Source organism: Bufo bufo, chromosome 2 (genome assembly GCF_905171765.1).
Source record: "Bufo bufo chromosome 2, aBufBuf1.1, whole genome shotgun sequence".
Lineage (NCBI taxonomy): Eukaryota > Metazoa > Chordata > Amphibia > Anura > Bufonidae > Bufo > Bufo bufo.
In genome coordinates, this window is record NC_053390.1 from 788,490,514 (window position 1) to 788,512,608 (window position 22,095).

General features: G+C 44.2%; 1 protein-coding gene and 1 long non-coding RNA gene across 3 annotated transcripts in view; one reads left to right on the top strand and one right to left on the bottom strand.

Moving 5' to 3' along the window:
* Positions 1 to 12,789: 12,789 nt before the first annotated feature.
* Positions 12,790 to 22,095, top strand: part of LOC120990411 (signal peptide, CUB and EGF-like domain-containing protein 1) — a 32,636-nt gene continuing 23,330 nt past the window's right edge. Inside the window, exons 1-2 of one of the 2 annotated variants that reach the window (XM_040419221.1) lie at positions 12,790 to 12,961; positions 14,579 to 14,704. In XM_040419221.1, the coding sequence (XP_040275155.1) occupies positions 12,904 to 12,961; positions 14,579 to 14,704 (184 nt within the window). In that variant the 5' untranslated portion in view covers positions 12,790 to 12,903. Of the gene's footprint in view, positions 12,962 to 14,578; positions 14,705 to 19,334; positions 19,455 to 22,095 lie in introns of those variants that run through there. The other variant, XM_040419222.1, reaches the window with a different exon arrangement.
* Positions 17,443 to 22,095, bottom strand: part of LOC120990412 — a 28,091-nt gene continuing 23,438 nt past the window's right edge. The window contains exon 3 of the long non-coding RNA XR_005776411.1: positions 17,443 to 17,481. This is a non-coding gene — a long non-coding RNA (uncharacterized LOC120990412). The remainder of the gene's footprint in view (positions 17,482 to 22,095) is intronic.

Below are 22,095 nucleotides of genomic sequence, written 5' to 3' on the forward strand. Positions count from 1 at the left end.
AAGGGTTAAACGGCTGACATTGCATCACTGATGTCAGCCGTTTATACCAGGGTGCCAGCAATGTGCTGGCACCCTGGTATACCCACTGAACACCAACGAATTTTCAAGGGGAGGCGGGCGGGGGATCGCGATCCCGCCTGCCGCACCGCCCGCCTCCCGCACCGCCCCCACCGCCCGGGGGGGGGGGGGGGTGTAAAATCTGTTTGAGGGACACTAAGGTTTCTGATCCGCGGGGATCAGAAACTGCAAAAAGCGCAGCAAACCGCAGGTCTGAATTGACCTGCGGTTTGCTCCGATCGCCGATAGGGGGGGTCACATGACCCCCCCTGGCGTTGTCACAGGATGCCGGCTGAATAATTTCAGCCGAAATCCCGTTCTGATTAACCCCTGGGGTGCCGAAATTCCGATTTCAAGTTAGGACGTACCGGTACGCCCTGCGTCCTTAAGGGGTTAAAGGGGTATTCTCATTTGCAACATGGCATATTGCTAGGATATAAGCCATCAATGTCAAATAGGTGCAGGTCCCACCTCTGTACTGACTTTGAGGGTTGCACCCGTCACCCTAGGACTTGCTTCTTCATTACATTGCTCCATTTGCAGTTACACTCAGTGTAATGTTTTACCTATGCCATGTCTGCATCCTACACTGCAGCACATTTTGGATTTGTTCTAGCAGCAGACCGGTAATCCAGATAACAAATGTGCATAATGATGTCTATGATTTGCCCAGTTTTCACATGTTGCTGATCCAGCACCAGAACCAAGCTCAGTACATAAATACAGCACCAGAACCAAGCTCAGTACATAAATACAGCACCAGAACCAAGCTAATTACATAAATACAGCACCAGAACCAAGCTCAGTACATAAATACAGCACCAGAACAAAGCTCATTACATCAATACCGCACCAGAACCAAGCCGAGTACATGATTACAGCACCAGAACCAAGCTCAGTACATAAATACAGCACCAGAACCAAGCTCAGTACATAAATACAGCACCAGAACCAAGCTGATTACATAAATACAGCACCAGAACCAAGCTGATTACATAAATACAGCACCAGAACCAAGCTAATTACATAAATACAGCACCAGAACCAAGCTCATTACATAAATACAGCACCAGAACCAAGCTCAGTACATAAATACTGCACCAGAACCGAGCTCATTACATAAATACAGCACCAGAACCAAGCTCAGTACATAAATACAGCACCAGAACCAAGCTCATTACATAAATACAGCACCAGAACAAAGCTCATTACATCAATACCGCACCAGAACCAAGCCGAGTACATGATTACAGCACCAGAACCAAGCTCAGTACATAAATACAGCACCAGAACCAAGCTCAGTACATAAATACAGCACCAGAACCAAGCTGATTACATAAATACAGCACCAGAACCAAGCTGATTACATAAATACAGCACCAGAACCAAGCTCAGTACATAAATACAGCACCAGAACCAAACATATTACATCAATACAGCACCAGAACCAAGCCCATTACATAAATACAGCACCAGAACAAAGCTCATTACATCAATACCGCACCAGAACCAAGCCGAGTACATGATTACAGCACCAGAACCAAGCTCAGTACATAAATACAGCACCAGAACCAAGCTCAGTACATAAATACAGCACCAGAACCAAGCTGATTACATAAATACAGCACCAGAACCAAGCTGATTACATAAATACAGCACCAGAACCAAGCTCAGTACATAAATACAGCACCAGAACCAAACATATTACATCAATACAGCACCAGAACCAAGCCCATTACATAAATACAGCACCAGAACCAAGCCCATTACATAAATACAGCACCAGAACCAAGCTCAGTACATAAATACAGCACCAGAACCAAGCTCATTACATAAATACAGCACCAGAACCAAGCTCATTACATAAATACAGCACCAGAACCAAGCTCAGTACATAAATACAGCACCAGAACCAAGCTGATTACATAAATACAGCACCAGAACCAAGCTGATTACATAAATACAGCACCAGAACCAAGCTCAGTACATAAATACAGCACCAGAACCAAGCTCATTACATAAATACAGCACCAGAACCAAGCTCATTACATAAATACAGCACCAGAACCAAGCTCAGTACATAAATACAGCACCAGAACCAAGCTGATTACATAAATACAGCACCAGAACCAAGCTGATTACATAAATACAGCACCAGAACCAAGCTCAGTACATAAATACAGCACCAGAACCAAACATATTACATCAATACAGCACCAGAACCAAGCCCATTACATAAATACAGCACCAGAACCAAGCCCATTACATAAATACAGCACCAGAACCAAGCACATTACATAAATACAGCACCAGAACCAAGCTGATTACATAAATACAGCACCAGAACCAAGCTCAGTACATAAATACAGCACCAGAACCAAACATATTACATCAATACAGCACCAGAACCAAGCCCATTACATAAATACAGCACCAGAACCAAGCCCATTACATAAATACAGCACCAGAACCAAGCTCATTACATAAATACAGCACCAGAACCAAGCACATTACATAAATACAGCACCAGAACCAAGCTCATTACATAAATACAGCACCAGAACCAAGCTCAGTACATATATACAGCACCAGAACCAAGCTCAGTACATAAATACAGCACCAGAACCAAACTCATTACATAAATACAGCACCAGAACCAAGCTCATTACATAAATACAGCACCAGAACCAAGCTCAGTACATAAATACAGCACCAGAACCAAGCCCATTACATAAATACAGCACCAGAACCAAGCTCAGTACATAAATACAGCATCAGAACCAAGCTCAGTACATGAATACAGCACCAGAACCAAGCTCAGTACATAAATACAGCACCAGAACCAAGCTCAGTACATAAATACAGCACCAGAACCAAGCTCATTACATAAATACAGCACCAGAACCAAGCCCATTACATAAATACAACACCAGAACCAAGCCCATTACATAAATACAGCACCAGAACCAAGCTCATTACATAAATACAGCACCAAAACCAAACTTATTACATAAATACAGCACCAGAACCAAGCTCATAACATAAATACAGCACCAGAACCAAACTTATTACATAAATACAGCACCAGAACCAAGCTTATTACATAAATACTGCACCAGAACAAAGCTCATTACATAAATACAACACCAGAACCAAGCTCATTACATAAATACAGCACCAGAACCAAACTTATTACATAAATACAGCACCAGAACCAAGCTTATTACATAAATACTGCACCAGAACAAAGCTCAGTACATAAATACAACACCAGAACCAAGCCCATTACATAAATACAGCACCAGAACCAAGCTCATTACATAAATACAGCACCAAAACCAAACTTATTACATAAATACAGCACCAGAACCAAACTTATTACATAAATACAGCACCAGAACCAAGCTTATTACATAAATACTGCACCAGAACAAAGCTCAGTACATAAATACAGCACCAGAACCAAGCTCAGTACATAAATACAGCACCAGAACCAAGCTCATTACATAAATACAGCACCAGAACCAAGCTCATTACATAAATACAGCACCAGAACCAAGCTCATTACATAAATACAGCATCAGAACCAAGCTCATTACATAAATACAGCACCAGAACCAAGCTCAGTACATAAATACAGCACCAGAACCAAGCTCATTACATAAATACAGCACCAGAACCAAGCTCATTACATAAATACAGCATCAGAACCAAGCCCAGTACATAAATACAGCATCAGAACCAAGCTCAGTACATAAATACAGCACCAGAACCAAGCTCATTACATAAATACAGCACCAGAACCAAGCTCAGTACATAAATACAGCACCAGAACCAAGCTCATTACATAAATACAGCACCAGAACCAAGCTTATTATATAAATACAGCACCAGAACCAAGCTCATTACATAAATACAGCACCAGAACCAAGCTCATTACATAAATACAGCACCAGAACCAAGCTCAGTATATAAATACAGCACCAGAACCAAGCTCAGTACATAAATACAGCACCAGAACCAAGCCCATTACATAAATACAGCACCAGAACCAAGCTCATTACATAAATACAGCACCAGAACCAAGCTCATTACATATATACAGCACCAGAACCAAGCTCAGTACATATATACAGCACCAGAACCAAGCTCATTACATAAATACAGCACCAGAACCAAGCTCAGTATATAAATACAGCACCAGAACCAAGCTCAGTACATAAATACAGCACCAGAACCAAGCCCATTACATAAATACAGCACCAGAACCAAGCTCATTACATAAATACAGCACCAGAACCAAGCTCATTACATATATACAGCACCAGAACCAAGCTCAGTACATAAATACAGCACCAGAACCAAGCTCATTACATAAATACAGCACCAGAACCAAGCTCCGTACATAAATACAGCACCAGAACCAAGCTCAGTACATAAATACAGCACCAGAACCAAGCCCATTACATAAATACAGCACCAGAACCAAGCTCATTACATAAATACAGCACCAGAACCAAGCTCAGTACATAAATACAGCACCAGAACCAAGCCCATTACATAAATACAGCAACAGAACCAAGCCCATTACATAAATACAGCACCAGAACCAAGCTCAGTATATAAATACAGCACCAGAACCAAGCTCAGTACATAAATACAGCACCAGAACCAAGCCCATTACATAAATACAGCACCAGAACCAAGCTCATTACATAAATACAGCACCAGAACCAAGCTCATTACATAAATACAGCACCAGAACCAAACTCATTACATATATACAGCACCAGAACCAAGCTCAGTACATCAATACAGCACCAGAACCAAGCTCAGTACATCAATACAGCACCAGGACCAAGCTCAGTATATAAATACAGCACCAGAACCAAGCTTATTACATAAATACAGCACCAGAACCAAACTCATTACATAAATACAGCACCAGAACCAAGCTCATTACATAAATACAGCATCAGAACCAAGCCCATTACATAAATACAGCACCAGAACCAAACTCATTACATAAATACAGCACCAGAACCAAGCTCAGTACATAAATACTGCACCAGAACCGAGCTCATTACATAAATACAGCACCAGAACCAAGCTCATTACATAAATACAGCACCAGAACCAAGCTCATTACATAAATACAGCACCAGAACCAAGCTCATTACATAAATACAGCATCAGAACCAAGCTCAGTACATAAATACAGCACCAGAACCAAGCTCAGTACATCAATACAGCACCAGGACCAAGCTCAGTATATAAATACAGCACCAGAACCAAGCTTATTACATAAATACAGCACCAGAACCAAACTCATTACATAAATACAGCACCAGAACCAAGCTCATTACATAAATACAGCATCAGAACCAAGCCCATTACATAAATACAGCACCAGAACCAAGCTCAGTACATAAATACAGCACCAGAACCAAACTCATTACATAAATACAGCACCAGAACCAAGCTCAGTACATAAATACTGCACCAGAACCGAGCTCATTACATAAATACAGCACCAGAACCAAGCTCATTACATAAATACAGCACCAGAACCAAGCCCAGTACATAAATACAGCACCAGAACCAAGCTCATTACATAAATACAGCATCAGAACCAAGCTCAGTACATAAATACAGCACCAGAACCAAGCTCAGTACATAAATACAGCACCAGAACCAAGCCCATTACATAAATACAGCACCAGAACCAAGCTCAGTACATAAATACAGCACCAGAACCAAGCTCAGTACATAAATACAGCACCAGAACCAAGCTCAGTACATAAATACAGCACCAGAACCAAGCTCAGTACATAAATACAGCACCAGAACCAAGCTCAGTACATAAATACAGCACCAGAACCAAGCTCATTACATAAATACAGCACCAGAACCAAGCTCATTACATAAATACAGCACCAGAACCAAGCTCAGGATATAAATACAGCACCAGAACCAAGCTCAGTACATAAATACAGCACCAGAACCAAGCATGGTACATAAATACAGCACCAGAACCAAGTTTAGTACATAAATACAGCACCAGAACCAAGCTCATTACATAAATACAGCACCAGAACCAAGCTCATTACATAAATACAGCACCAGAACCAAGCTCATTACATAAATACAGCACCAGAACCAAGCTCATTACATAAATACAGCACCAGAACCAAACTCATTACATAAATACAGCACCAGAACCAAGCTCAGTACATAAATACTGCACCAGAACCAAGCTCATTACATAAATACAGCACCAGAACCAAGCTCATTACATAAATACAGCACCAGAACCAAGCTCATTACATAAATACAGCACCAGAACCAAGCTTATTACATAAATACAGGGAGTGCAGAATTATTAGGCAAGTTGTATTTTTGAGGATTAATTTTATTATTGAACAACAACCATGTTCTCAATGAACCCAAAAAACTCATTAATATCAAAGCTGAATATTTTTGGAAGTAGTTTTTAGTTTGTTTTTAGTTTTAGCTATTTTAGGGGGATATCTGTGTGTGCAGGTGACTATTACTGTGCATAATTATTAGGCAACTTAACAAAAAACAAATATATACCCATTTCAATTATTTATTTTTACCAGTGAAACCAATATAACATCTCAACATTCACAAATATACATTTCTGACATTCAAAAACAAAACAAAAACAAATCAGTGACCAATATAGCCACCTTTCTTTGCAAGGACACTCAAAAGCCTGCCATCCATGGATTCTGTCAGTGTTTTGAACTGTTCACCATCAACATTGCGTGCAGCAGCAACCACAGCCTCCCAGACACTGTTCAGAGAGGTGTACTGTTTTCCCTCCTTGTAAATCTCGCATTTGATGATGGACCACAGGTTCTTAATGGGGTTCAGATCAGGTGAACAAGGAGGCCATGTCATTAGATTTTCTTCTTTTATACCCTTTCTTGCCAGCCACGCTGTGGAGTACTTGGATGCGTGTGATGGAGCATTGTCCTGCATGAAAATCATGTTTTTCTTGAAGGATGCAGACTTCTTCCTGTACCACTGCTTGAAGAAGGTGTCTTCCAGAAACTGGCAGTAGGACTGGGAGTTGAGCTTGACTCCATCCTCAACCCGAAAAGGCCCCACAAGCTCATCTTTGATGATACCAGCCCAAACCAGTACTCCACCTCCACCTTGCTGGCGTCTGAGTCGGACTGGAGCTCTCTGCCCTTTACCAATCCAGCCACGGGCCCATCCATCTGGCCCATCAAGACTCACTCTCATTTCATCAGTCCATAAAACCAGGGCCGGTACAAGGCAGGGGCCGAAGGAGCGGGTGCCCTGGGCGCTACCATTTGCGGACAGGAGGGGGGCGCAGGTGAAGTGCCAGCAGCAGTGGCGTCGCCAGGGGGGGGCCAGAGGGGGCCACGGCCCCCCCTACATCATGCTGTGCCCCCCCATGTGCCCCCCCAACTAAAATGACCCCCCCCCCCCAAGTGAGCAGCCGCCGCCGGGCACAGGGAGATGAGCGCTTCCATTGCGCTCATCTCCATTGTAAACTGTCTGTGCCAGCGGAGGTGCAGGGGAGGGAGAGGCGTGTCCCTTCCTTTTCCTCTGATAGGCTGCAGGCAGGCACCGAAGTGGAGGAGAGGCCCCGCCCCCTAATTACTCCTGTTTACCTTTCTAAAGCTAAAGGACCTTTGATGATGTCATCACAGGTCCTGTAAGGGAACTGCACAGTGTAAAGTGTAGTTCCCAGGTTAGAACAGTGCATCTGCCAGGACCTGTGATGACATCATCTTCAACATCACAGGTCCTGCAGAATCTAGCAAAGGAACTGCACCAAAAATGGTGTAGTTCCTAGGTTTCAAAGGTACATCTGCCAGGACCTGTGATGACATCATCACAGGTCCTTCAACCCCTAACAGCAAGTATTAAAAGTTCACAAGCAGCTCTGTATTGATCCATACAGACTGGAATGGAGAGGTAAGAGGAGGTCCTCCACTTTTCATCATTTACCCCCCCCCCCCTCCATGCCCTGTTTTTACTCATTGCTCACTCATGTATACTACTTCAGACAGTTACCACTACCTCATGTACCTCACAGTGACTATAATGCATAACTGACCACATATTTCTATAAACACTGCATCTACAGTATTATACCTTCTATGTGTCACATCAATACACTGCTCTGTGTGTAATATATATATATATATATATATATATATACACACACACATACATGCACACACACTGCATATATTACACAGTATTATACATGCAATATGTACAGATATATAGTATATACCGCAGTGCACTGATATGTGAGGTATGAGGTATAATAGATGCTGTGTGTACAGATATCAGTACACTTCTGTATATACTATATATGTGAGGTACGAGGTATAATAGATGCAGTGTGTACAGATATATAGTATATACAGCAGTGTACTGATATGTGAGGTACGAGGTGTCAATACACTGCTGTATTTACTATATACCTGTACACACTGCATCTATTATACCTCGTACCTCACATATTACACTACTGTATATACTGTATACACTGCATATATTATACCCCGTACCTCACATATCAGTACACTGCTGTATATACTATATACCTGTACACACTGCATCTATTATACCCTGTACCTCACATATCAGAACACTAGGGAATATACTATATACCTGTACACACTGCATCTATTATACCGCGTACCTCACATAACTGTACACTGCTGTATATAATATACATCTGCATGTATTATACCTCTTTTGTGTGCCAGGGCTGTTTTGTAATCCCATTCCGGCCCTGATGGCATAAATTATAAAACGCAGCAGCAAGAATAGTTCATGGAACAAAGGGAGGGGCTATAAAAGGGGAATGGGGGCCCAATTTAGATTCCTGCTATGGGGCCCAGTGATTTTTATGTACGCCCCTGGCTGCAGGCACTAGGCCGGCAGCCTATCAGAGGCCGGCGCAATGACGTCATCGTGCCGCCTGAGCCTTACATTACAGCGTGGGACACAGGAAGAGGCTGCATCGCATCGCTGACACTTAGGTAAGTATAAGTGTTTTTTTTTTTTTTTTTTTTACAATAGTGTTACTGGCACATTGGGGGGGCTTATTACCAAAACTGGCACATGAGTATGGGGGGGACTTTATACTGGCACATGATGATGGGGGGGAACTTTATAGTGTCTGTGACTTTCAAAGTCCCACAGTCCTTTGTTCTATTGCTTTAAGTATATTCTTGTTTTGAAACAACATTGATTCTTTCTTAAAAACGGGGGGGGGGGGGGGGGGGCGCAGTTTGCCATCTTCGCCCTGGGCACCAAATGGCCTTGTCCCAGCCCTGCATAAAACCTTAGAAAAATCAGTCTTGAGATATTTCTTGGCCCAGTCTTGACGTTTCAGCTTGTGTGTCTTGTTCAGTGGTGGTCGTCTTTCAGCCTTTCTTACCTTGGCCATGTCTCTGAGTATTGCACACCTTGTGCTTTTGGGCACTCCAGTGATGTAGCAGCTCTGAAATATGGCCAAACTGGTGGCAAGTGGCATCTTGGCAGCTGCACGCTTGACTTTTCTCAGTTCATGGGCAGTTATTTTGCGCCTTGGTTTTTCCACACGCTTCTTGCGACACTGTTGACTATTTTGAATGAAACGCTTGATTGTTCGATGATCACGCTTCAGAAGCTTTGCAATTTTAAGAGTGCTGCATCCCTCTGCAAGATATCTCACTATTTTTGACTTTTCTGAGCCTGTCAAGTCCTTCTTTTGACCCATTTTGCCAAAGGAAAGGAAGTTGCCTAATAATTATGCACACCTAATATAGGGTGTTGATGTCATTAGACCACACCCCTTCTCATTACAGAGATGCACATCACCTAATATGCTTAATTGGTAGTAGGCTTTCGAGCCTATACAGCTTGGAGTAAGACAACATGCATAAAGAGGATGATGTGGTCAAAATACTCATTTGCCTAATAATTCTGCACTCTCTGTACAGCACCAGAACCAAGCCCAGTACATGATTACAGCACCAGAACCAAGCTCATTACATGATTACAGCACCAGAACCAAGCTCATTACATAAATACAGCATCAGAACCAAGCTCAGTACATAAATACAGCCCTAGAACCAAGCTCATTACATAAATACAGCACCAGAACCAAGCTCAGTACATAAATACAGCATCAGAACCAAGCCAAATACATAAATACAGCACCAGAACCAAGCTCAGTACATGAATACAGCACCAGAACCAAGCTCAGTACAAAAATACAGCACCAGAACCAAGCATGGTACATAAATACAGCACCAGAACCAAGCCCATTACATGAATACAGCACCAGAACCAAGCTCATTACATAAATACAGCACCAGAACCAAGCCTATTACATAAATACAGCACCAGAACCAAGCTCATTACATAAATATAGCACCAGAACCAAGCCCATTACATAAATACAGCACCAGAACCAAGCATGGTATAGTGTGAAACTACAGATCCGAGTAGGTCCTGAACAGGTGTATACAGTCAGGTCCATAAATATTGGGACACCGAACAAGATGTGCTTTAACTGCAGACTGTCAGCTTTAATTTGAGGGTATTTACATCCAAATCAGGTGAACGGTGCAGAAATTACAACAGTTTGCATATGTGCCTCCCACTTGTTAAGGGACCAAAAGTAATGGGACAATTGGCTTCTCAGCTGTTCCATGGCCAGGTGTGTGTTATTCCCTCATTATCCCAATTACAATGAGCAGATAAAAGGTCCAGAGTTAATTTCAAGTGTGCCATTTGCATTTTGAATCCGTTGCTGTCAACTCTCAAGTTGAGATCCAAAGAGCTGTCACTATCAGTGAAGCAAGCCATCATTAGGCTGAAAAAACACAACAAACCCATCAGAGAGATAGCAAAAACATTAGGCGCGGCCAAAACAACTGTTTGGAACATTGTTAAAAAGAAGGAACGCACCGGTGAGCTCAGCAACACCAAAAGACCCGGAAGACCACGGAAGACAACTGTGGTGGATGACCGAAGAATTCTTTCCCTGGTGAAAAAAAAAAAAAACACCCTTCACAACAGTTGGCCAGACCAAGAACACTCTCCAGGAGGTAGGTGTATGTGTGTCAAAGTCAACAATCAAGAGAAGACTTCACCAGAGTGAATACAGAGGGTTCACCACAAGATGTAAACCATTGGTGAGCCTCAAAAACAGGAAGGCCAGATTAGAGTTTGCCAAACTACATCTAAAAAAGCCTTCACAGTTCTGGAACAACATCCTATGGACAGATGAGACCAAGATCAATTTGTACCAGAGTGATGGGAAGAGAAGAGTATGGAGAAGGAAAGGAACTGCTCATGATCCTAAGCATACCACCTCATCAGTGAAGCATGGTGGTGGTAGTGTCATGGCGTGGGCATGTATGGCTGCCAATGGAACTGGTTCTCTTGTATTTATTGATGATGTGACTGCTGACAAAAGCAGCAGGATGAATTCTGAAGTGTTTCTGGCAATATTATCTGCTCATATTCAGCCAAATGCTTCAGAACTCACTGGACAGCGCTTCACAGTGCAGATGGACAATGACCCAAAGCATACTGCAAAAGCAACCAAAGAGTTTTTTAAGGAAAAGAAGTGGAATGTTATGCAATGGCCAAGTCAATCACCTGACCTGAATCCGATTGAGCATGCATTTCACTTGCTGGAGACAAAACTGAAGGGAAAATGCCCCAAGAACAAGCAGGAACTGAAGACAGTTGCAGTAGAGGCCTGGCAGAGCATCACCAGGGATGAAACCCAGCGTCTGGTGATGTCTATGCGTTCCAGACTTCAGGCTGTAACTGACTGCAAAGGATTTGCAACCAAGTATTAAAAAGGTAAAGTTTGATTTATGATTATTATTCTGTCCCATTACTTTTGGTCCCTTAACAAGTGGGAGGCATATATGGAAACTGTTGTAATTCCTGCACCGTTCACCTGATTTGGATGTAAATACCTCAAATTAAAGCTGACAGTCTGCAGGTAAAGCACATCTTGTTTGTTTCATTTCAAATCCATTGTGGTGGTGTATAGAGCCAAAAATGCTAGAATTGTGTCGGTGTCCCAATATTTATGGACCTGGCTGTATGTGTGCTGGGAGTTGTTTCACAATTGAATGCTACCATCCATCAATAGCTGTAGACCATATGAGTGACTACAGCTCTCATCAGACGCATTCAGTGGCAGAATACATTTACATTTACCGACCTACATATGACATCTCCTCCAGAGTTCCTCCCTTTTTCTTTCCACCGGGTTCAGACCACAACAGTTGGCTTCTCCACGATTCATTTCTGCAGAATTTGTCTCTGTGCCTCCATTGTCTGTGCCCCCTTTTATTGTGCTACATGCTCTGTGTCCCCTTTCTTTCTGCCCTCATGCTCTGTGTCCCCATCCTCTGCACTATCATTTTATTATTATTATGCCCCCATTCTCTGTTTCCTAAGGCTCTGTGGCCCTATTCTCTGTGCCCCCTTATATAATGCTTTCTCCCCCCTGCCCTCATGAGGTGTGAACATGGCCTTAAGGGGATGAGATGAACATTGATACAAATGTAGAACAGCGTTGCTGATGCCGATCATGGGAGGTGAGATGGTAGCACAATCTGCAGAGGAGTAAATGGTGGTTTTGGGGAGGTTCCAGTCCTGAGCCCAGCACATGATCTCAATCAGGTGATGACTCACAACAGGAGAAGTCGCAGGGAGAGAAGGAGGAAGTTTTATCAGAGTAGCTGGTCAGTGGGAAAGCCTTGGTGATACATGAAGGTCTGGTGTCCAGGCTGAGGACATGCCCTTGTAGACATGAGGCCCTCGCTGCCAAGACTCTGCTGGAGGGTTCCTGCTCTGTGCCTCCTTCTAGGTGAGCGCCCGCCCTATTATTATCCTTTTTACTATTGCTTAAAACATGTTGTGTACAGTAGCTTTATTGTGTATAAAGATATGGATGTAGCAGAGCTGAGTTTGCATTGCATTGTGATCATTCTTCAGTGGTAGTTTTTGCTTTGTTGTCCTATGGAACATTGTGATATCATCATAGCCGGTAACAATCTCGGCTCTGCTGCACTGGATTGCCGTGTTTGTGTGTAGATTTGAGTTTTGTCTTCTGTGCGCGCGCACTTTTCAGTCTGGACCTCCACCCTCAAGCAATGGAAAACTCATCCGCTATAAATGAGCCATTATTCACACTATGCCTCGTCGTAAATGAAGTGCATACTCCGGCGGCTCAGTTATATCACACTTGTCTTTTTAAAATGACCCCCAATGATTTTTACAGCGAGTCTAATAAAATGGTACCAGAACAAAGCGTGGTCCGAGCAGAGGGTCCATGCAGAAAATCGCATTGCCCATTGACTATTAACGTGTCCGTGTTCGGCCCGGGTGCTGTCTGTTCTACACTGAATGGATACTCTAGAGTCAAGACCATATCTGAACCAGCTTGAAGGAGTTATCTCCCAATGCCAACCCCTGTACGTGTACCTTGTTAAAGTAGAGGGGGCATTGAACCATCTGTCTGATCTCAAAAGCGCAGAGAGCCACTAAGAATGGGCAATTCTGTCTTTGGCAGACTGGTGCCCGTCTGTGTATGACATGGTCACCCATTTATTTTGATGTTACACCTAGAGTGGTCACTGCTGGCTACACCGCCACAGGTTCTTACCGCTTTCAAGCAGCGTCTCCTGGTCTGGCGCACTTGGACTGTTTTACATAAAGGAGGCATGCTCAACCTGCGGCCCTCTGGCTGTTGTAAAACTACAACTCCCATAATGCCCTGCTGTAGGTTGTTTTGGGCATGCTGGGGATTGTAGTTTTGCAACAGCTGGAGGGCCGCAGGTTGAGCATGCCTGACATAAACCATCATTCAACTTAATGGCCGACATTTAGTATTATGTTTGCTTCTGCATCATCTTCCAGCAAATTAGCTATTTACCGGAGGTGTCAGGATAAAACGGTTGTCTGTGAGGAGACATTGCCTTTCAGGGCTCATGCACACGGCTGTCCGCAAATCACAGATCCGCAAAACACGGATACTGGCCGAGTGCATGCTGCCATGTTTTTAGTTTTTTTTGTTTTGTTTTTTCTCCTGCAGAAATTTAATATCTTTGTTCGCAAAACGGAGAAAGGAATGGGACATGTTCTATTTTTTTTTTTTTTTTTTGCAGGGTTCTGAACGGACTTGACAGATGCGGACAGTCATTGAGATGACTGGGGCCGCGTCCGATCCGCAAAAAACGCGGATCTGATGCGGACCAAAACTATGACCATGAGCCCTAAGACGTACAGTTGATCACACTACACGTTTACGTTGTGATACTAGGAATGGTACCCACTGGCAAACCCCCGCTCTGCTACATCACTAAAGGCTGCTTTTCAGCGTCCCCATGTAAACCACTAGATGTAAATCACTTGATTCAGATTAATTACTGAGCACATCGTCTCCTTCCTGCTTTAATTGCCTTGTTCTGGTAATCTTCCACAGCGTGTGCAGTTGTATGCCAGCTCTCCACCACCGTCGACCCTATGACGTCCACGCCTGGCACCAACTGCACATCGGTAAACGCCACCGACTGCGAAGCCTGTTCCCCCGGGACACACTCCAACAATGGTGAGTACAGACATCACACTTGTATTCTTGGAGGTCTGGTTAGGGTACTTTCACACTTGCGGCAGTGTGATCCGGCGGGCAGTTCTGTCGTCGGAACTGCCCGCCGGATCAGCCGATCTGCCGCTGACTGAAAGCATTTGTGAGACTGATCCGGGTGCGGAACTGTCTCAGAAATGCATTGCAAGGACGGATCCGTCTCTCCGCTTGACATGCGGACCGACGGATCCATCTTGTACATTTTTTTCACATTTTTACCGATATGCGCATGCGCATTCCGGAACGACTGATCCGGTATTCTGAATGCCGGATCCGGAGCTAATTCTTTCCTATGGGAAAAAATGCCGGATCCGGCGTTCAGGCAAGTCTTCCGTTTTTTTCGCCGGAGATAACACCGTAGCATGCTGCGGTTTTCTCTTTTGCCTGATTAGTCAAAACGACTGAACTGAAGACATCCTGATGCATCCTGAACGGATTACTCTCCATTCAGAATGCATGGGGATAAAACTGATCAGGATTCTTCCGGCATAGAGCCCCTGTGACGGAACTCTATGCCGGAAAAGAAAAACGCAAGTGTGAAAGTAGCCTTTACTTTTACTTGTGCTACTGCCCCCTGCTGGGGCAAGGAAGCAGGTGTGCACCTAAAGGGGCATCCAAAACCCCCCCCCCCCCCCCAGCTTACAAGCCACACAAGAGAAGCCATTGACTTTGCTTGGCGTGGCAGAATGCATGTTTGACCACCACTCCATTCAAAGGGGTACATAGGACCCATGTTCAGGCAATCGGTAAGGATCCGCCAGTCTAGCAATTATCACCTATCCAGGGTGTACATTGAAAATGACTTGGAACTCTTCATAGCTGGAATGCAGTAACCTGTCAGTTAACTGCTAAAGGGTTAATGCTATAATGTTATGGTTGATTACCAAATCTTCTAAAATCTTTACTGTGATACTAACTATGCACTAAGTATGATATGTATGGGTAGGAAACGGTGAACTGGCCATGCTTTAGTTTTAGTTGCCAGGTAATGGACTGGTCCCATTTCCCCACTGGTTAGTTAGTTGAGATTGTGCTGCTGCTGTACAAGCTAGAGTGAAGACCTGTTTGCATGTGCTGCTGCCAAGACAGGAGCTTTCTCCAGGAAAACACCAGTCCTGAGAGTGGAAACTGCCAGAAAAGAAACTTTACTAATGGTTAATTTCTGAGAGAAGGAAGTATTGAATTATTACAGAAGGTGGAGGGCCTTAAAGGTTACAGGGCATCTGTCAGCAGTTTTGTACCTATGACACTGGCTGACCTGTTACATGTGCGCTTGGCAGCTGAAGACACCTGTGTTGGTCCCATGTTCATATGTGGCCGCATTGCTGAGACAAATTAGGTTTAATATATTTTAATCACAACAGGAACAGTCAACAATTCTAAAAAGGCTTAGATGAATTCTTAAATAACATTAATGGTAATGTAAATGTGTAGACATCTGGGTCTCACTCGCATTTTCTAAAATACAGATCCCCACTCATCCCTTGGTTGAACTTGATGGACTTATGTCTTTTTTTTTCAACAGGGGCGTTGTCATTACACCTAGAGGCTCTACGCTCTCACTGCAACTGCTGTGCTCTCTCCACTTAGACAGGGCAAAGCAGTGACAACATCACACCTGGCAGTTCCAGAGAGAGCAGAGCCTCTAGGTGTAACGGCAATGACCCCCGATGCTCCTAGAGGCTCATTTGCATATATTAACATGGGACCAACACAGATGTCTCCAGCTGCCAAGAGCACATGCAACAGGTCAGCCAGTGTCATAGGTACAAAACTGCTGACAGATGCCCTTTATAGCCTGTGCTGGACTGAGACAGTAAAGGTAACACACCAACATGGCTTTAGACTTTACTGCATATGGTTGGGGTTAATTGCTTCAGGGTGCCCGCCTCACTTTTAGGACTGGCCATCTGATCTAGGACTGTACCCTGCAACTGGGAACAGCAGAAAATTATTGGGAGTTTGCACGCTCACAGTAGTTATGCACACTTTGGTCAGTTTGAGAAGTTTTCTAGTACTTTAAAAAAAGAGACTCGGGAAGGAACATCATTGCTGCCAGCAGGAATACCCCTTTAAATGATATAATACTGCAAGCACTAATGCTACAGTCACATGAATGTGAAAAATGCAAATTTTAGAACCTATTAAAGTTAATGAGACTATTCACATAAACCTTTTTTTTAACGGCCCTTGAAACACTGCTGTCAAATAAAAGGACATGTCCTATTTTGGCTGTTTTCACGGCCAAACAGACCCCGTACAATTGAAGGGGCCATATATAACAGCTGTCTTTCAGAAAGCCGTTTTTTTTTTGTTTTTTTTTTAAGTTTAGGTGACTGTAGCCTAAGGGAAGCATATGGAAGAGGAATTTCAGTTCAATGTGAGGTGCAGTGATCCCTATTAGGGATGAGCGAATCGACTTCAGATGAAACATCCGAAGTCGATTTGCATAATACTTTGTTCCAATACTGTATGGAGCAGGAGCTCTGTACAGTATTAGGCCGAATGCACACGGCCGTGAGCGGTCCGTGGTAACACTGCCTGGATTCCTGCTAAGAGCAGGAGCGCACGGTGTCATTGGTTGCTATGACGCCGTGCGCTTTATGCCGCCGCTGCACTACAGTAATACACTCGTATGATCTATACGAGTGTATTACTGTAGTGCAGCGGCGGCATAAAGCGCACGGCGTCATAGCAACAAATGACGCCGTGCGCTCCTGCTCTCAGCAGGAATCCACGGTCTTGTGCATTCGGCCTTAGAATGTATTGGCTCCGATGAGCTGAAGTTGTTGCTTGTGAGACTTCTGGTTATAACTTCATAAATTAATTTGTACTGTAAAAAAACATTTCCCGAACTCTGGTTCGGTTGTAAGTGGTACCTTGGAACGAATGTTTTTTTTTTTTTTAGTTTTAAAAAAAAAAATATATACTCTGTATTTATAAAAAATTCTTAAGTGTTTTGAAGATCTGTCAGCAGATTTGTACCTATGACACCGGCTGACCTGTTCCATGTGCGCTTGGCCGCTGAAGACATCCGTGCTGGTCCCATGTTCATCTGTGCCCGCATTGCTGAGAAACATGATGCAAAGGGGGCGTTGTCATTACACCTAGAGGCTCAGCTCTCTCCAACTGCTTCGCCCTCTCCATTTTAATGGCCTTTAGGAGAAGTCGGGGCCAGGTGTGATGACGTTTATACCGCCTGTCCCTGTCAAAGGGCAGAGGGCCTCTCCTCAGGATAGGTCATCAATACCAGATTGGTGGGGGTCCAACTCCTGACGCCCCTGCCGATCAGCTATTTAAAGAGGCAGCAGAGCTGCGGGGCACAGCGCCATCCATTGTATAGTGGCTGTCCTTGGTATTGCAGCCCAGGTTCATTCACATGAATGGGGCTGCACATAACCGACGAAAGAGGCCACAGCGTTCACAGGAGCTCAGAATGTCGGGGATGCTGGGAGTCCGACTCTTACTGATAAGATATTGAACTCCCAGAAAACCCCCTTTTAATCTGTATGCAACTGGCACGCTCTATTGATGGTGGCGGCAACCATACTTTGCATGCTGACCTGGTGCCCATTTTCTATGAAACTAGCCTGTAACGGAACGCCTAGCATCCCGACCAGGTACCTCCGTCGATAGATTCTCCTAGTGCTTCCAGAGGACTCCAAGCACTCCACTCGACACCGTCAGCACTGCAGACCCCACGAACCGCCGAAGCTTGGTGGAGGTCTCGCCGTCTCCTACCCACCCTGGACCTACGACAAGCTCCAGGCTCCAGTGGGTGAACCTCTCCTAAATCCAGAGACAGGAACCAGGAGCAAGCTCTTACAAGAGCTTATACTCAGGGGAGTATTATGATATAGCAATCCCCAAGAGTGTAGTTATCCCATGAGCCAAACATGAGCCAAGACTTCATGAAGGTATAAAACAGGAACTCTCTTTATTTTAACACACAAGCATTTTATACACATCTTTCAACAAAGTTACCACCCCAGGGTTTTGTAAAAACAGCCAATAACCACATACAATACACTCAGACACTCCCACACAAAATCCTCCCCTCTGTCCGTGATAGAATTACCTCACACTGGGTTGATGCAATCATCACAGACAGACGAATACACAATATCCTCTGTCCTGGAGACAACCGAGAAGTAATTCAATTATCTCTCAGGACAAAGGACATCGCCAATACACACAGAGGGACAATGGAACAGACATCACTTACTCAAACATACAATGTCCCACCCTTTACATTACACATAGACATTTAACACATTCCCAGACAGCTCAAGTCTGAGTGCATATTATTAGGTGAATGGCACTCAGACAACATGAATACATTAACATGAGCTAACTGGGTGCCCTCACATAACATACAATACAATTACACAGACAGATGGTTCTGTCGCACATCTCAAAACCCCACATGTCCCCATATGGCTTGGATCTGAGCGCTCAGATGCCACAAACATAGTCAAATCGCCATGGGGTTTAAGTTTTGCATGGGCTGATGAGAGGGCCCATAATCCTGGGGCAAGAGGCTAGTACCCAGTCCCCTCCAAAACCCAGTGGCGAGGTTGGTTTCACATAGCCCTTTGCATATTATACTCCAGCGTATGCCCTTTCACTATTAGTATTGTATGCACACTGGGTGGTATAAGTTTCTATCTTCAGATGATTTTTGTGGTAATATGTTCCTGTGTCCCGACGTTTGGTAAGTTGTTAATGTGGTGTTTTTTTTGTGTGTCGTCGGTGTAGGAAACGCTCCCTGTAATTGGGTTAATTCCCTTTTTACTCGTGTGACTCAGAATTGTGTACCGTAAGTGATTCAGAAATCGAGGGCGGGAAGGGGAACTGCGAAAAAGAGTCCTTAGTGGCTGATGTAGGAGCACTTAGGGTATGACCAAATGGCGCGGCCGGGCAGCAGCTGAGATGTTCCCACTGTGCGGTTTGAACCGCTCTGCCGTGCAAGCTGACGAGTTCAACTGACAAAGTCCTCGTTCTTTCACTGTTTTTCGGCGTTGCCCGCCATTAAGGATGAACAGTCAAAAGGCAATCAAACCCACAATATAGAAGATGCTGCAATTTTCCCTTAACGCAGAGATGATGCATGAAAAATGTGCACAGACCCATTGAGATGAACGGATCAGGATTCAGTCTGGATGCTGTGCGTTCACTACACGCATTGCACCAGGACGGAAAACTCACTCGTGTGAAAGAGACCTAATCCACAACCCCATATAGAATGTATATATGTGACAAAGTAATCGTTACGGTCATTACATAATTAAGGGGTTGCCCATAGTGTCCACTCCATGGGAACAGTCCGTAACATTACTCCATGGAACAATTCAGTCACCACAAACTGCGCCTTATTGTTGTTGGGTCCCCCTAGCAGCTGATATGCCCGCTACCCTGGTAGTTTCATGTGTCCCTGTGGCTGGAGGGGACACTCATTGATTTCCCTGCCGAAGTGGTAGATCTGATGATTTAGTGGGTGTAAGGGAGCATAATCATACCATCTGTTATCTCTAGGAAACTATTTAATCGCTATTCAACCCCCAAATTATTATATTTTTTTTTTTTTAAATGTTGGGAACAGATACTAAAGGGTTAAGCCACGTTCCACTTTTGAGAGAATATTGGATGGATGGGAGAAGGTGGTGGAAATAAATTGTAATTTGATACATAGGGAAACGTATGGTTTTAATTTTCCAGAATCTGTGCCATATTCCCCCCCCCCCTTTCCCACCGGATTGGCTTACATAATGTCTAAAATGTAACGCTATGGTCTTCTTCCTGCTCACCAAGTGCAGCGCCGTACATTGTATAGCGGCTGTGCTTGGTATCGCGCTCAGCCCCAGCGCTGTGTTTGGAATAGTAGGGTTGTTGCGATACCAAAATTTTTATTTGGTTTTGATATCCTAAAAAAGTATTGCGATACTCCATACCACACAAATTTTTTTTTTACCGTATTTATTTTTCTGCTATGGCATGAACCGCATAGGAGATTTTTTTTCAATATTTTAATAGTTTGGACTTTTCGGATGTGGCGATATGTAATATGTTTGTTATTGTTTATATATTTTATATGTAAAATAGGGAAAGGGTGTGATTAGCAGCAGGGAGATTACTATGGCAGCCAGGGCTTCAGTAGCGTCCTGGCTGCCATGGTAACCGATCGGAGCCCCAGGATTACATTGCTGGGGCTCCGATCAGAAGCTGCCACTGCCACCAATGAAGAGGGGACCCTGTGGCCACTGCCACCAATGACTTTATTATTGAGAGGAAGGGGGGGGGGGAGAGGCACTGCTCTACCAATGACTTTATTACTGAGAGGAAGGGGGGGGCACTGCTCCACCAATGATAATTAACCTTTAATACAGATACAGGAGTCGGGTGCTGGCCTCTGACGGGGCTCTGCGATCAGCGAATTAAAGGTTAATTATCATTGGTGGCGCAGTGGCCAGGCCAGGTACCTGCTATGCTGGCTGCTTGACTCTGGGGCTCGGGCTGATGCTGGGGAGGACACAAAACACTCAGGAGAAGGAGGAGGAGGCTGGCGTTCAGACGATGCAGCAGTTTACCTCCTCCTGCTTTAATTAGCCACACATTCATTCGTGGCAGTGGTTTGGGCAGCTTCAGAGCCCGCTCACTTCATCGAGATCAGCGGCGCCTGCATCATAGGAGGGAGGGAATCCCTCCCTCCGTCCCTCTCTCCTTCTCCACTGTCTGGCCAGAGAACATAGCGCGTGCCGAGTGCCATGTTCTCTCAGAAGAGGAGATACTAGACTCCTGGTCGGTGGGGGTCCTGGATGTCTGACCCCCAACGATCAGATACTGATCAAACACTCACGAAACCCTTTTAAAGGAGTTATTCCATGAAAATCGGACATCATATAGCGCATGACAATCTCTTTCTAACAAAGCTAGAACCAGCCCTGTACCTCACATGGATCCAGAGATATCCCCATTCATTGCTCTGCTAGATTTCAGTCTGACAGCTCAGGGAGTGTGTCCTTTTCGCTGTAGCTCTATCCCTGTAACCACCCACAGCTTGTAACCGTAGAAATGGCTGGTGGCAGTTGAAGATTTAAACTGAGCGCGTGCGACCACCTCAATGAGGTGGACAAGAAATAAGGAAAAGAACTACATTTTTAGTTACATTCAATTACAAAAGTATTCAGATCCAGGTGCTGGTTTGAAAAATGTAGAATATTTTTCGTGGCACACCCCCTTTAACTGACCTTTTGGCAGTATTGCTAAAGTGAATGATATTGGGACAGGGTAACACAATAGGTCTCCTCCAGCTGGAACTGTGCCTTGCCTATAAATCCGTATCAAGAAGAGGGTCT